General features: G+C 36.7%; 1 protein-coding gene across 2 annotated transcripts in view; it reads left to right on the top strand.

Annotated features, from left to right (window-relative positions):
- The window catches only part of LOC132161998 (ferredoxin-dependent glutamate synthase, chloroplastic), a 32,519-nt gene extending 22,059 nt beyond the window's left edge, over positions 1–10,460 (top strand). For both annotated transcript variants that reach the window (XM_059572237.1, XM_059572236.1), the window contains exons 20-33: positions 79–189; positions 437–676; positions 764–862; positions 3,118–3,213; positions 3,314–3,511; positions 3,615–3,689; positions 3,874–4,002; positions 4,098–4,196; positions 7,082–7,224; positions 7,328–7,421; positions 7,874–8,112; positions 8,204–8,282; positions 9,269–9,352; positions 9,894–10,460. In XM_059572237.1, the coding sequence (XP_059428220.1) occupies positions 79–189; positions 437–676; positions 764–862; positions 3,118–3,213; positions 3,314–3,511; positions 3,615–3,689; positions 3,874–4,002; positions 4,098–4,196; positions 7,082–7,224; positions 7,328–7,421; positions 7,874–8,112; positions 8,204–8,282; positions 9,269–9,352; positions 9,894–10,061 (1,854 nt within the window). In that variant the 3' untranslated portion in view covers positions 10,062–10,460. The remainder of the gene's footprint in view (positions 1–78; positions 190–436; positions 677–763; positions 863–3,117; positions 3,214–3,313; positions 3,512–3,614; positions 3,690–3,873; positions 4,003–4,097; positions 4,197–7,081; positions 7,225–7,327; positions 7,422–7,873; positions 8,113–8,203; positions 8,283–9,268; positions 9,353–9,893) is intronic.
- The last annotated feature ends 2,143 nt before the right edge of the window (positions 10,461–12,603 follow it).

Genomic DNA, 12,603 nt, shown 5'->3' with positions numbered 1-12,603 from the left:
TAGTCCTCTCTTAGTTCCATTCTGTCAAGTTGAAACATAATTTTAGAATTGTGATATAATTGTACTTTTTGTGCCCAGGATCCTATTCGCTGGAAACCACTTACAGATGTTGTTGATGGGTACTCACCAACGCTGCCTCATCTCAAAGGTCTTCAAAATGGGGATACAGCTACAAGTGCTATCAAGCAGGTCACTTCATAGAACTTTTCGTTTTGAACAAGTTTATAACTTCCTGGTTTCCGCAATCTATATTATTCAATTTTTAGCAATATGGTCCAACATCTGCATCGTTATCCTTAATGGGGTTGAATATAGCTGAAGGTGATGATTTTTTATTCATAGTCATGAGTCTGCTCTTTTTTGAATTGGTTAGAAGTGTAGCTTTCTACTATGCATTTCAATAATCAATCTTTACAGAAACTGCATTGATTTTCAGGTTGCTTCAGGACGTTTTGGTGTCACTCCGACATTCTTGGTCAATGCTGATCAATTAGAAATCAAAATTGCACAAGGTGCAAAGCCTGGTGAAGGTGGCCAATTGCCTGGGAAAAAAGTTAGTGCATATATTGCGAGGTTGAGAAATTCTAAACCAGGGGTTCCACTTATTTCTCCACCTCCGCACCACGACATTTATTCTATAGAGGATCTTGCGCAATTGATCTTTGACCTTCATCAGGTGATTATCAACTGCATATTTTCTTTGAAAGGCAGAGATACTTAGATTTCCAATACAAATGATAACTAATATCTATTGATTTAATAGGTTAATCCTAAGGCTAAGGTGTCGGTAAAGCTAGTAGCCGAAGCTGGAATTGGCACTGTTGCTTCTGGGGTTGCAAAGGGTAATGCCGATGTTATACAGGTATATATCCTTGTCATCTTTGTGCAGTGAGCCGTAGCTATCTTAAATTTCTGCTACATAGCTTCTTCATTCCATATCTCATTATGGAGACATAAGCTTAATAATTGTATAACTTGTAAAGAGAATTCTTTATTCATAAGTTTGTTTTTTTGAACATAATGTTATACATTCTGGACTTTAGAGTACTAGCGGTGAGCCATTACATTTTTAGAATGGCCTTGATATAATTACTCGCAGATTGCCAAGGGGCAGTAGTAGTTGGTGCACTGGCACCACTCTATGTTATAGTTAGCAGCCTATATACTCTTGGAGTGTCCCCAATCACCTTCCTGCCCAAGGAGTGGACTTTTCAAATGGAAGTGAAATTGGAAAATAATGATTCTCATTGATTGTAGTTTAGGTTAGTGGTGGGGCCTGGATCTTACTTCAGGGAGGAAAGATGAAAGCAAAAAAAAGATCTAATTTGAGAAATGTTAATTTTTGAATTAAAAATTCAATAATTAACTCCAACTACTTATAAAATGTAAACTTCCATTTATTTTTCATGCCAATTAATATTATTCAACATTTTCTTACAGTATTATAGAATCTCTGCATGTTTGTCTCATTTTCTTTAATTTTGAATAAATATTTCTCAATTATGCATAACTAACCCATCATTTATCTATTCAATTTTTGATACTATAAAGTGAAAAATCACTTGAAATTAACTTGATATGCCTTCTTATTTTGTTAACTAAGAAAATAGTGCTCTAACTCCAAGTGAAGCAGTGGATTGTTGAGCCGCTGAGGACACTATTTAAGACCAATGATATGGCATCATACATTCCCTTGACATATTCTAGCAATTCTGGGAGAGGATGTCTATAGGATTTCACTCCCTAGACGTATTAGCTTTTTGTTCTTTCCTCAGAATTTCATCAATCCCTCTATAAAATAAATAAAATGAAGCCCCATTTGCAATTCAGAGTTTTCTCTCTATTATTCTTTGCGTGAGCTAGATGAGTGAATTCATTTTTTTTTTCTTTTGAAAACTTCACTTACCCCCTCAGAAGTATTAGTGTTTTTGTAATCATAACCTCAAACCATTAATTTTTGCAATGTCGGGGTAACCTAGGAGACATCTCTATTCCCCCTGGGGAAATCCTTAGAATTACCACTTCTTAGCTTTCAATTTGCCTTTGACCATCAAATGAAATGTGAATAATTCGTCCTCTCTTTGAAAGAAGGGGTGCTTTTGGTTTTGTTGGTACTTGAAACAATTTTGTCTTCTCGGTTTTCCACGTTTCAGATCCTTTTAATTCACCCCCACCATTCAGGTTTAGGTGGTTAAATGAAATGTCCCTTATACCCTTTAAAAATTGTAAAAATACGAATTTGCCCTTAATTGAAAAATTAAAAAAAAAAAAAAAGAAAAAAAAAGTACAACACGAAAGGAAAAAAAAAAAAAAAACCTAAATGTTCAAATGGAGCCCTAGGTACAATACTGGTAGAGTAGAAACCCCACACCTCATAATTCTTGCCAATCTGCCCACTTCTTGAACATTACCTACGGGTATTAACGCAGACTTCGCCAAATTCACCTTCAAGCCCGAAGCTGCTTCGAATAACAATTAAATAGTCCGCAGATAACCCAACTAAGCGGGACAAGCCTTGCATAAAATCAAAGTATCATCGGCAAAAAGAAGGTGTGAGACAGAAACATTGCTACTTTAAAACCTTCTATCAACCCGTCATTTGTCATAGTAGAGATCATTCGGCTCGAAACCTCCATCACAAGAACAAATAACAGAGGAGAGAGAGGATCCCCCTTGACGCAAACCATGGGAGCTACCAAAGAACCCATTAGAAGAACTGTTAATCAAGATCGAAAACCACACTGAGGAGATACTGTAAGATATCCATGAGCACCTTGAATATTTTTTTTTTTTGATGATACAAAAGTGAATGAAGTTATAAATCACTCCTTGGAACTTCACTGACACCATTTTATTGATACTTTCTGGTTAACATCTTGTTTATTATGTATACATTTTCTCAAAGTTTATTATTGGTGACAATATCTTGTGTATTTTTATTTATATTTTGCAAATGTCTGTTAGTGGATATGTTGAAAGCAACAGTTGAATATTCCTTTCAAGTTGTAAATCCTATCTTTCTGAAGTGAAAATTTAGAAGTTGTGGTCAATGTTTCTAACTATTTAGTTTTTATTTCCATTTTGATCTTTACTGATAATCTCTAATTTGCCTTGCAGATATCAGGGCATGATGGTGGAACTGGAGCCAGCCCCATAAGTTCCATTAAACATGCTGGTGGTCCTTGGGAACTTGGACTTACAGAATCACACCAGGTTATTATTTGACACCCATTCGATAAATATACACAGATGCTTCTTTTGATCGTCTTTGGAGGGACTGTATGTGCTTTTGATTATTGATGATCTTCCACAGACACTCATCCAAAATGGACTTAGGGAAAGGGTTATTCTCAGAGTTGATGGAGGCTTCAAAAGTGGAGTTGACGTCCTAATGGCTGCAGCTATGGGTGCTGACGAATATGGATTCGGCTCTGTGGCAATGATTGCTACTGGATGTGTGATGGCCCGCATTTGCCACACAAATAATTGTCCTGTTGGTGTTGCTAGTCAAGTATGGATGATTTTTTATTTCATTTTATTATTTCTTGTTTTCTTTTCGAACAGAGTTGGGTTTGAATTTCTCTCATCTATTTTAAAAATTCATTTTACTTCAGAGAGAAGAACTACGTGCTCGGTTTCCTGGTGTGCCTGGTGATCTTGTCAACTTCTTTTTATATGTTGCGGAAGAGGTAGTCCATCTGCCTTTTTTTTGCCTGATGGGATTTATTTCCATCTTTTTGGTCCACGATTTGATCTATTCCTTACTAATATAGAGTTTTCTCTTTGTTTTTGTGACAATTCTATTGATCAAGTCCTTCAAGGTCCACATTCTTCTTTGTGTTTGTTAATATACTCTCTGCTTATTTTGGCCAGGTAAGAGGTATGTTGGCACAGTTGGGATATGAGAAGTTGGATGATATAATTGGTCGGACAGATTTACTAAGACCTCGAGATCTCTCCTTAATGAAAACTCAACATCTCGATCTCAATTATGTTCTCTCAGTATGTATTTACTTATTTTCTTATCATGTGTAATTGTATGCTTCACATGCCTATTTTCTTGCTTATATAAGAATACTTTTTTCTTTTATTCGCAGAATGTTGGGTTACCAAAATGGAGTAGTACGGCAATCAGGAATCAGGATGTTCATACTAATGGTCCTGTTTTGGATGATATTTTACTAGAAGATCCAGAGGTAACAAGTATTGACATTAATGCTAGTTGCTACTAAACCCATTCAGTATTTTCCTTATTGATATTAATGCTACTTAGTTTTTAGGTTGAACTGCTTTAGCTTTGGGGGGGTGGGGGTGGGTGGGTGCCATCACATTTGTGATGAAAAGTGGAGGTGTCAAGAAATGCCATGTAGGTTGGGTGTGTTCTTGATTGTAGATATGCACACTTCCACTTCATAGGGTCCCCTATCTCGTAGCAAACCTCCACAACCACTTACCACTCGATTAAAATGAAGCATGTTTTTCACCGCTAACCCTCTTGAGTTCTTCAGAGTACATATCTTCGACCAATTCACCAAATGAAACTTAAATTCATTACCAATACCTCCCTAAAGAAAAGGGACAAATAATATGTGGGTAAGTTGGAGAGTGCTTTTGATCAACATTAACCTGTCTCCCTTTGATAAATACAACCTCTTCCAACCCACCAATCTATGCTCCATCTTCTCAATAATGACACTCCAAATAGTGGAAGCCTTATAATGAGCACCCAAAAGAAGACCCAAATACTTCATCAGCAACGAAGCCACACTACATTCAAGAATGCTAACCAAGCCCTCCACATCCCCCACATCACCTACAAGAACAATCTTGGACTTAGACAAATGTATTTTCAACCCCGATACCGCTTCAAAACATAGAAACAAGCATCTCAAATTTTGGAATTGTTCCACACTATGCTCACAAAAAGTAAAGTGTCATCTACGAATAACAAATGTGACACTTATCATTTCCTCCTAATTTCTCAAACCCACTGAAAACTCAAAAAGAAGCCCTCTATCCACTGTCGCAAATATCATCCTACTTAAAGCCTCCATATCTACCACACACAATAAAGGAGACAAAGGATCCCCCTGCTGTAGTCTTTGTGAACTTCTAAAAAAAACCTTGTAGGCGAGCCATTGATGAGAATGGAAAGAATGGACCGTTGAAATGCAATGATCTATCCAACCTCGCCGTCTCTCCCCCAAACCATAGCTCTCCTGCAAATATAACATAAACTCCCAATTCCAATGATCATTTGTCTTCTCCAAATCCAAAATTTACATGAAATGCCCAGTCCCCAAAAGCGAAGCCGACTAAACTTCCGAGCATCTTAAGCTACATGGATTTTTCTTTTTTAAAAAAAAGGATAAATTAGACTTTGCCCTTCCAAACTCCCTCCCATTTGCACTTACACCTTCAAAATACATCTTGCTGCAACTCGGATTTCTACAAAAATGATTCGGGTTAACCCCTCTTTTAGATTTGGCGGTTATTTTGGGTGGAAAACATTACACGTGACTAGCACGTGCGCTTGAGCCGTTTTTTTGCAACTAATTTGCCCCCAAAATTGTTTGGAAATATACCATACTAGTAGTAGTATTTTTTTTTTTTTTCAAAAGAAAAAAAGGTTGAAGTCTTTGTTCTTTTAAGGGGTGGTCACGCTGCCACCCCCATATGTTCTCTCGGAGCATGACACCCTTGAGTAAACGAAGGGGGTGACCATGTAGCCACCCTTTTGTTTACTCAGGGCGGCCACCCCTTTTGTTCTTTTAGGGGGTGGCTGTGTGGCCACAACCCCACCTAAGCCTTAGCATCTGACCCTCTGTTAAGTGCAGTTTCATAATTGTATCCCTCAAATTGGGGTATTTTTGGCAACGAAAACTATTCATGCGCGCGTGACTAGCATTTGTGATATTTTCCATCCAAAACTAACAATGAAATCTGACACGAGTAACTCGAAACATTTGGTAGTTTATAAGTCCGAGTTGCAATGAGTCGTAATTTGAAGGTGTAAGTACAAATAGAGTGGTAGTTGCAGTCTAATTTTCCCTTTCTTTAAATAAGAAATCAAAGTAGTGAACTTGTTATAGAAAGATATTAAGGTAGAATTTGTTCTTTTTAGGTATACTATTTTCAGTAAAATACATTTTCTGAGAAAATTATTAATCTTCTACTTGGTTGAAACCTTGAAAATGATGGTGAAAATATTTTTAGCTCTTTGGTTTGTATTGAAAATCATGACCCGCCACCACACCCTAAACAACCTAAAATCCACAACATGAAACGGGTCAGATTTTGCTAAATCTTGTGCTAGTCCCCACACCTTCTCCTTTGTCATATTCACCAAGGACCTCTAGATGGTCAAATTGACCCTTCATGTCCTTTCTCACCCTAATGTTGCTTGTTTCCTAGATCGTCCAACCCCTAGGGCTCGAATATGACAAGAAGGTCCTCTTTTATCAATCGAAAACTAGGTTCTCAAGGCCGTGGTGGCACGTTCGATTCTGACCAGCTCCTCACCAAGTGGCTGCAGGTCTTAGCCTTGATCTGCAATGCCCTGACAGAACAGTTGAGGAACTTCATTATTGTGCTTAATGATCTGTGATCACACACTTGTAGTGGGTAGAGTTCTTGGATTCTGTGGAGGAGAAGTAGGTGGTGCAACAGAAGGTCGAGGTAGTCCAAGTTCATGGTGGCAAAGGTAGTCCCAGAAAGAGTTCAAATGAGAGGAAAATCGCTTCTGCTTTTTTAAACTGGAAACCATTTTCTGCTTGGGAGCCTTAGTTTTTCATTGACTTGCACTTTGTGGCTGTTCTGAACACCAAAAAAACCAGAAAATATTTTCCGGAAAACATGTTAAGCTGAAACAAACACAAACTTACGCTTAATCATATTTTTAGTGCTCCTTTGGATCCTGTTTGACATCATTTTAAGAGGTGAACGAGCTTGATGGCTGTCAATTCTAAGCATATGAGACAAAAATGACATGTTGGTTAATGCTACTTGAACTAAAAGCACTTATTCTCTGTGTTGCTAACTGTAACAACAATAAAGGTAAATATCATATTTGTTTGTGCAGATATCAGATGCAATTGAGAATGAAAAAGTGATTCGTAAGACCTTCAAGATATACAATATCGACCGTGCTGTTTGTGGGCGCATAGCAGGGGTAATTGCAAAGAAGTATGGTGACACCGGTTTTGCCGGGCAATTGAACATAACGTAAGTTGTGGGTTTGACATAGCAAGTATTAATAACTGAAAGGATGCACTTGGTGGCCTCTTTTGTTTAAATGCTGGCTAATAATTTTTCTTCAATATTTCAGATTTACGGGGAGTGCTGGGCAGTCATTTGCATGCTTTTTGACTCCTGGAATGAATATCCGGCTGGTAGGAGAGGCTAATGATTATGTGGGAAAGGTTTGTTCACCAAATCCTTGCCTTTATATTGTTCAAGAAGTTGAAGATTTTACTCAAAACTTAATCAAGTGACTAAGCTATTACTTTTTGAGATGATTAGTTCAAGTATTTTTCAATGTTATGATTCAATTGAGTTTTGGGCTAAATTTTACTTACCCAAAAAAAATAGTTCAGTATAAGTAGGCTATGTAGACTCAGCAATTGGCTATTCTTGAATTTACTCGGTGCATTAGATTTTCAACAAATTTTATTTTACACAGAGTTGTGCTTACCTTTTTATTTTTTATTTTTTTAAAGGAACAATGATAATATTAAAGGTAATGTATAATATCAAGTTGAGCTATTTCAAGTTCTGCTGATTTGCTCTTCTAACCCTATTGGCCATTTTTAAGATTTGTATTTTATATTGTTCATACAAATAAATTCTGATGCTGGAATATAAATGGTACAAGGGTATGGCTGGAGGTGAGTTGGTTGTGACTCCTGTTGACAACACTGGGTTTATCCCCGAGGATGCAGCTATTGTAGGGAATACTTGCTTGTATGGGGCTACTGGTGGCCAAATCTTTGTTAGAGGGAAAGCTGGTGAGCGGTTTGCTGTTAGAAACTCACTTGCTGAAGCAGTGGTGGAGGGTACTGGAGACCATTGCTGTGAGTACATGACAGGTGGTTGTGTGGTTGTTCTTGGAAAGTGAGTAATTGCTCTTTACCTGGCACACATATAAATGAAGGAAATTTCAGGAGAATAGAATTTCACCACATCTATCTTTAACTTGTGACAGAGTGGGTAGAAATGTTGCTGCTGGAATGACTGGAGGCTTAGCATACATTCTTGATGAGGACAACACCCTCCTCCCCAAGGTTTGTCCTTTTTTATTGCGGTGCTTCATGGGGAACACTATGAAGTTGGAACCGTGTAGAGTTGATTTTTTTCCTTTTTATTTTTTATTTTTTATTTTTTTGTAATTTTTTGCTGCTATTACTTCATTATGTGTGCGCTGAGTCAAGTATGGAATAATTGTGCCCTAACTATTCGGAACTGGGCCACAGGAAAAATATAATTGTCTGTAGACAATTGGAATTTTAACCTATAAAAGGTCATACTTCAACTAAGATTTGAACTTACTAAAGACTTTTGTTATCTATTCCCTTTCCAGGAGCTTCAACTTGTCTTCCTTCTAGCAATATTGTATTCTTGAGGCTACTTTTTTTTAATTTTTTTTATACCTTTTCATGAAGTGCATCTGGCATTATAATTAATATGTGGTGTATAAAAATTTTATTAGCTTTATGCTGCCTAGAGAAGTCATAATGCATTGGATGGCGTAAATTATTACCTAAATGTCATAGACGCATAACATGGCATTTATAAGTAATCATGGTACTTGGTTGTTTTAACTTCTAATGAGATGAGATGCATATGAATGATATCTATTTATTAATTTAGTTCTACTCTTTCTTTTTTCTTTTTTTTTTTTTTCTTGGTGTTTATATTTATCCTTCATCATCTATTGGGAAAATATGATAATCTTACAAGCTTGTGGGGGGATGAGTGGCAATACCTCATGTTAATTTTTCAATATTATACACTTGCTGACTATAGCTTAATCCCTATTCTTTTCCTTGGTCTCTTTAACCAAGAAGCTCATTAGTACTTATTATTTTTTTAGTTCTCTTATTCTCTTTACCCCTCTTTTACCACTTAAACCGTTATCATCGTTTCACTGATGTTTTGTGGGAGCTAGTGCATTATCATTTTCTCAATTAATATGCTCTTCTGTTTTCCTCCTGTATACAATTCCATAATTGTCTAAGCTTTACAACCATATCTTGTAAAATATTGACAGGTAAATAAAGAGATTGTGAAGATCCAAAGATTGACTGCCACCGTGGGGCAGATGCAGCTGAAGAACCTTATTGAAGCCCATGTTGTAAGTGCACCCAATGAACTGCATGAGCCAGCATGCGCCCACATTACATACAACATGCACACACCTTATAATGAAAAAGTTCCAATAACTTCCTACCTTTACCATTATGCCTAGCCTAGCATACGCCTTTTCCACATCTTCCAAGTCCGTTTTGGTATTGGGGCTCATTTATATTAAAGTAAAATTAATAAGAAAGAGGATTAGATCCTTGTTTAGACATTTATATTGGAGCTCATTTTTTGTGTTTTGATTTAAAAAGGGTTTTAATGTGACATAAAGGTGAAAGTTGTTTTTGAGTTTTTTGTGTTAAAAAGTTGTTTGTCAATGTTTTAACTTTATTGGTAGAAAGAAAGAGACTGGATTAGCAAACACGCCCCCGCTATCCCTGACAAATCCTTCCATCCACATTAACTGGGTGGCTTCCATAAGATCTTATACAACTCTTGCATCAAATTATTTCAAAATTTAAGATCCTGAGTGTCACTATCAGAAGATGCATTGTCTATTTTATTAAAAAGGTTTTACTAATTTTCTTGCGAAGGAAAAAACTGGGAGTAGCAAAGGCTCTTCTATTCTGAAGGAGTGGGACAAGTACCTACCACTGTTTTGGCAGTTGGTTCCACCTAGTGAGGAAGATACCCCAGAGGCTTGTGCAGAATATGAGAAAACAGGTGCAGGGCAGGTGACTCTGCAATCGACCGTCCCCTGAGGCCACCATTTTAGTCAAGAAAGCTACTCCCCAGCCCTGTACAGCTCAAATAAGAGATGGTTTATTAAGTTGGAAGATGGAAGTTGGGTGGGAAGAATTTTTAGTGGAAGATCATCACTGCGCTGGGAGACCCTGATCTGTACATTTGAAAGCATTCACCACTTCGATCAGTGTAATTAAAGTTGTATAGTCATTGTGAAAGACACTATAAATTCAAGCTAATTAAGGTTTTTCCAGTCTTTCTGAACATTTCTTTAGTCTAATTTTATGTATTAGAGTATATAAAAGCTTCATTGAAAGGAGATCAAAGAGCATCTAAAGTATAGGAATTACTGATCATGCTTCATTCCACGACCATTAAGTTCAATTTCTAAATGGGCTATTTTGTAGTTTACATTATCTAATTTATGGCTTTGATGCTGCAAGCAACGGGGTTTTCAGAATGAAATCAATTCAAAAATATTACTGTTCCTCATGAGGTGTTGGTTGTTGCAGAGGACCTTGTGGTAATTAGCTATGCAGTGGCGAAGCCAGGGGGTGTCCAGAGGGGGCATGTTGTGTCCTGGGCCGCCAAGTTAAAATATTCATGGTGATATTAGATTCATTATTCGAAGGGGTATAGTGGCCCTTCTTGTTAGTTTTTTGCTCGTTTGATTTGTTTCTAGCTTGTAAATAGGTTGCTTGGACGGCTAGGATTTGTTCAGCATTTGAAGTTCACTTGAGCTACGTGGTGTTTCTATTAGGTGTGAAGCATGTAAATGAGCATGCTAAGGCCAGATTATAATATATTTTGGTCGTGGATAACAATCAAACATTTTGAACATTACTAAAACTCTTAGTAGAGAAACATGTCAAAGGACATACTAAATCCCAAATATAATTTCATCCCCTGTAAATCAAACTCCCAGCTTCGCCACTGAGGGTGGGGTTATGAAGCTGTGCAACTGCGAACGAAGAATGAAAGAGCCAAGCATGTTATCTGCATGACGTGAAAAAAACAAAAAACCTCGTGTTTGGCCCGAAAGCATGTTCAAATTCTCTTCTCTAGCTTGAAATCCATACGCCTTTGAGGTCAAAACTTGTTTGACTTTGAAGGTGGTGGCTGATATTAGTGTTCAAGAACACAAATGCTGAGAAGGAATTTTGTTTAGTCGTGTGGTCCTATCTAGACTACGCATCGCGTAGGTGGACGGCGGCCAGCGGTAGTTCTTTGGTTCAGCCACCTTTGGACTTGGTCAAATTTGATTATGCCGGCACAGTATTCTACTATTCTTCCAAGAATTACCCTTCTTCAACATTCAAAGCATATGCATTTTTATAATCAAACATTCGTTCATGAAAAATCATAGGTTCCATTTGATATACAGAATGTGAAAGATAAATGACTTTTTTGTTTCCAAGCCACCTTCCCCGCAACGGTAGACTTGTCGTGTCTTTATAAATTTCAACCCAAATTTGCTTAGTCTTATTTCACTTTCCATACCCACCAACTCTCCGAATTTTCAACCCGATCGGCTTATGGCGAAATTCAATATTCACACTATTAACTAATTAAACAAAGAAAGGAAAAATTATGATACCCCTTCTTAGAGGGCAATTTCAAATGCTCTTTTTTTCTTTTTTTATTTATTTTTTATGGCTTATTTTGATCATTTACCCGTACCGCTTATATTTTAAAGAAACATGCATTAAATCAATATTGAACATCTCCAACATAATAGGCAAATTCGTCATAATAGCATTTCTTTTTTTTCCTTTTTTTTTTTCTCGAGCAGAAGAAGTCGTTTTGTAGTGTTTTTTCTTCTAATATGAATAGTAAATAGACTCTTAGCCTATTCATTGTTCACACTATAAGCTTCATTTATTATTTTTTCTCTCTCTCTCTCCCTTTCTTTCTTTTACTTTCTCTTTCTCGCCCTATTTCTTTTAGGATTGGATCCCCTCTAGTCCAAACGGATTGGAGAGGATCCAAATGCCTTTCTTTCACACTCTGTCCCATGCAAAAGAATATTTAAGGAAAATAGATAGTAGAATAGAGAATTTGTTAGAGTATGTATAAAAAATGAGTAGCTAAAGTAAAAATTTTGTACTTTTTTAATATCTATTTTGACTACTCCCGCTAGAGATGCTCTAAATCACTACTTATTCTAATAGGAATTGATAAATTTCGTCAGTCAATTTATAATCTAACACTCCAACACGTAAAATATTTTAACTGACATGAGAGTGAATGATAAAGACTAAATTCGAACTTAAGACTTTTGTTATAACACCATATTAAATCATTATTTGTCTCAAAATCTTAAACTTTTTACGCAAATTGTGATTAAACAAATATTGCTGTAAAAAGCTAAATCTTTCCAAAGAGACTGTCAATTTATGGAGGAGGAAATATGATTCTTCCTTCCAAAGTAATCAATAAATTGAAAAGTTTGTGAAGTATATATATATATAATTTAAGGCAGTGAAGGTACAATGGGATGCACCATACAAGAAAACGTCGTTTGTCAACTATAAAGCCAAACCTCAGCAGAAGGATTCC

This window comes from Corylus avellana, chromosome ca9, assembly GCF_901000735.1.
Source record: "Corylus avellana chromosome ca9, CavTom2PMs-1.0".
In the NCBI taxonomy this organism is placed as follows: domain Eukaryota; kingdom Viridiplantae; phylum Streptophyta; class Magnoliopsida; order Fagales; family Betulaceae; genus Corylus; species Corylus avellana.
The sequence above is the reverse complement of the archived record's forward strand: the minus strand, read 5'-3'. Positions and strand labels throughout refer to the sequence as shown.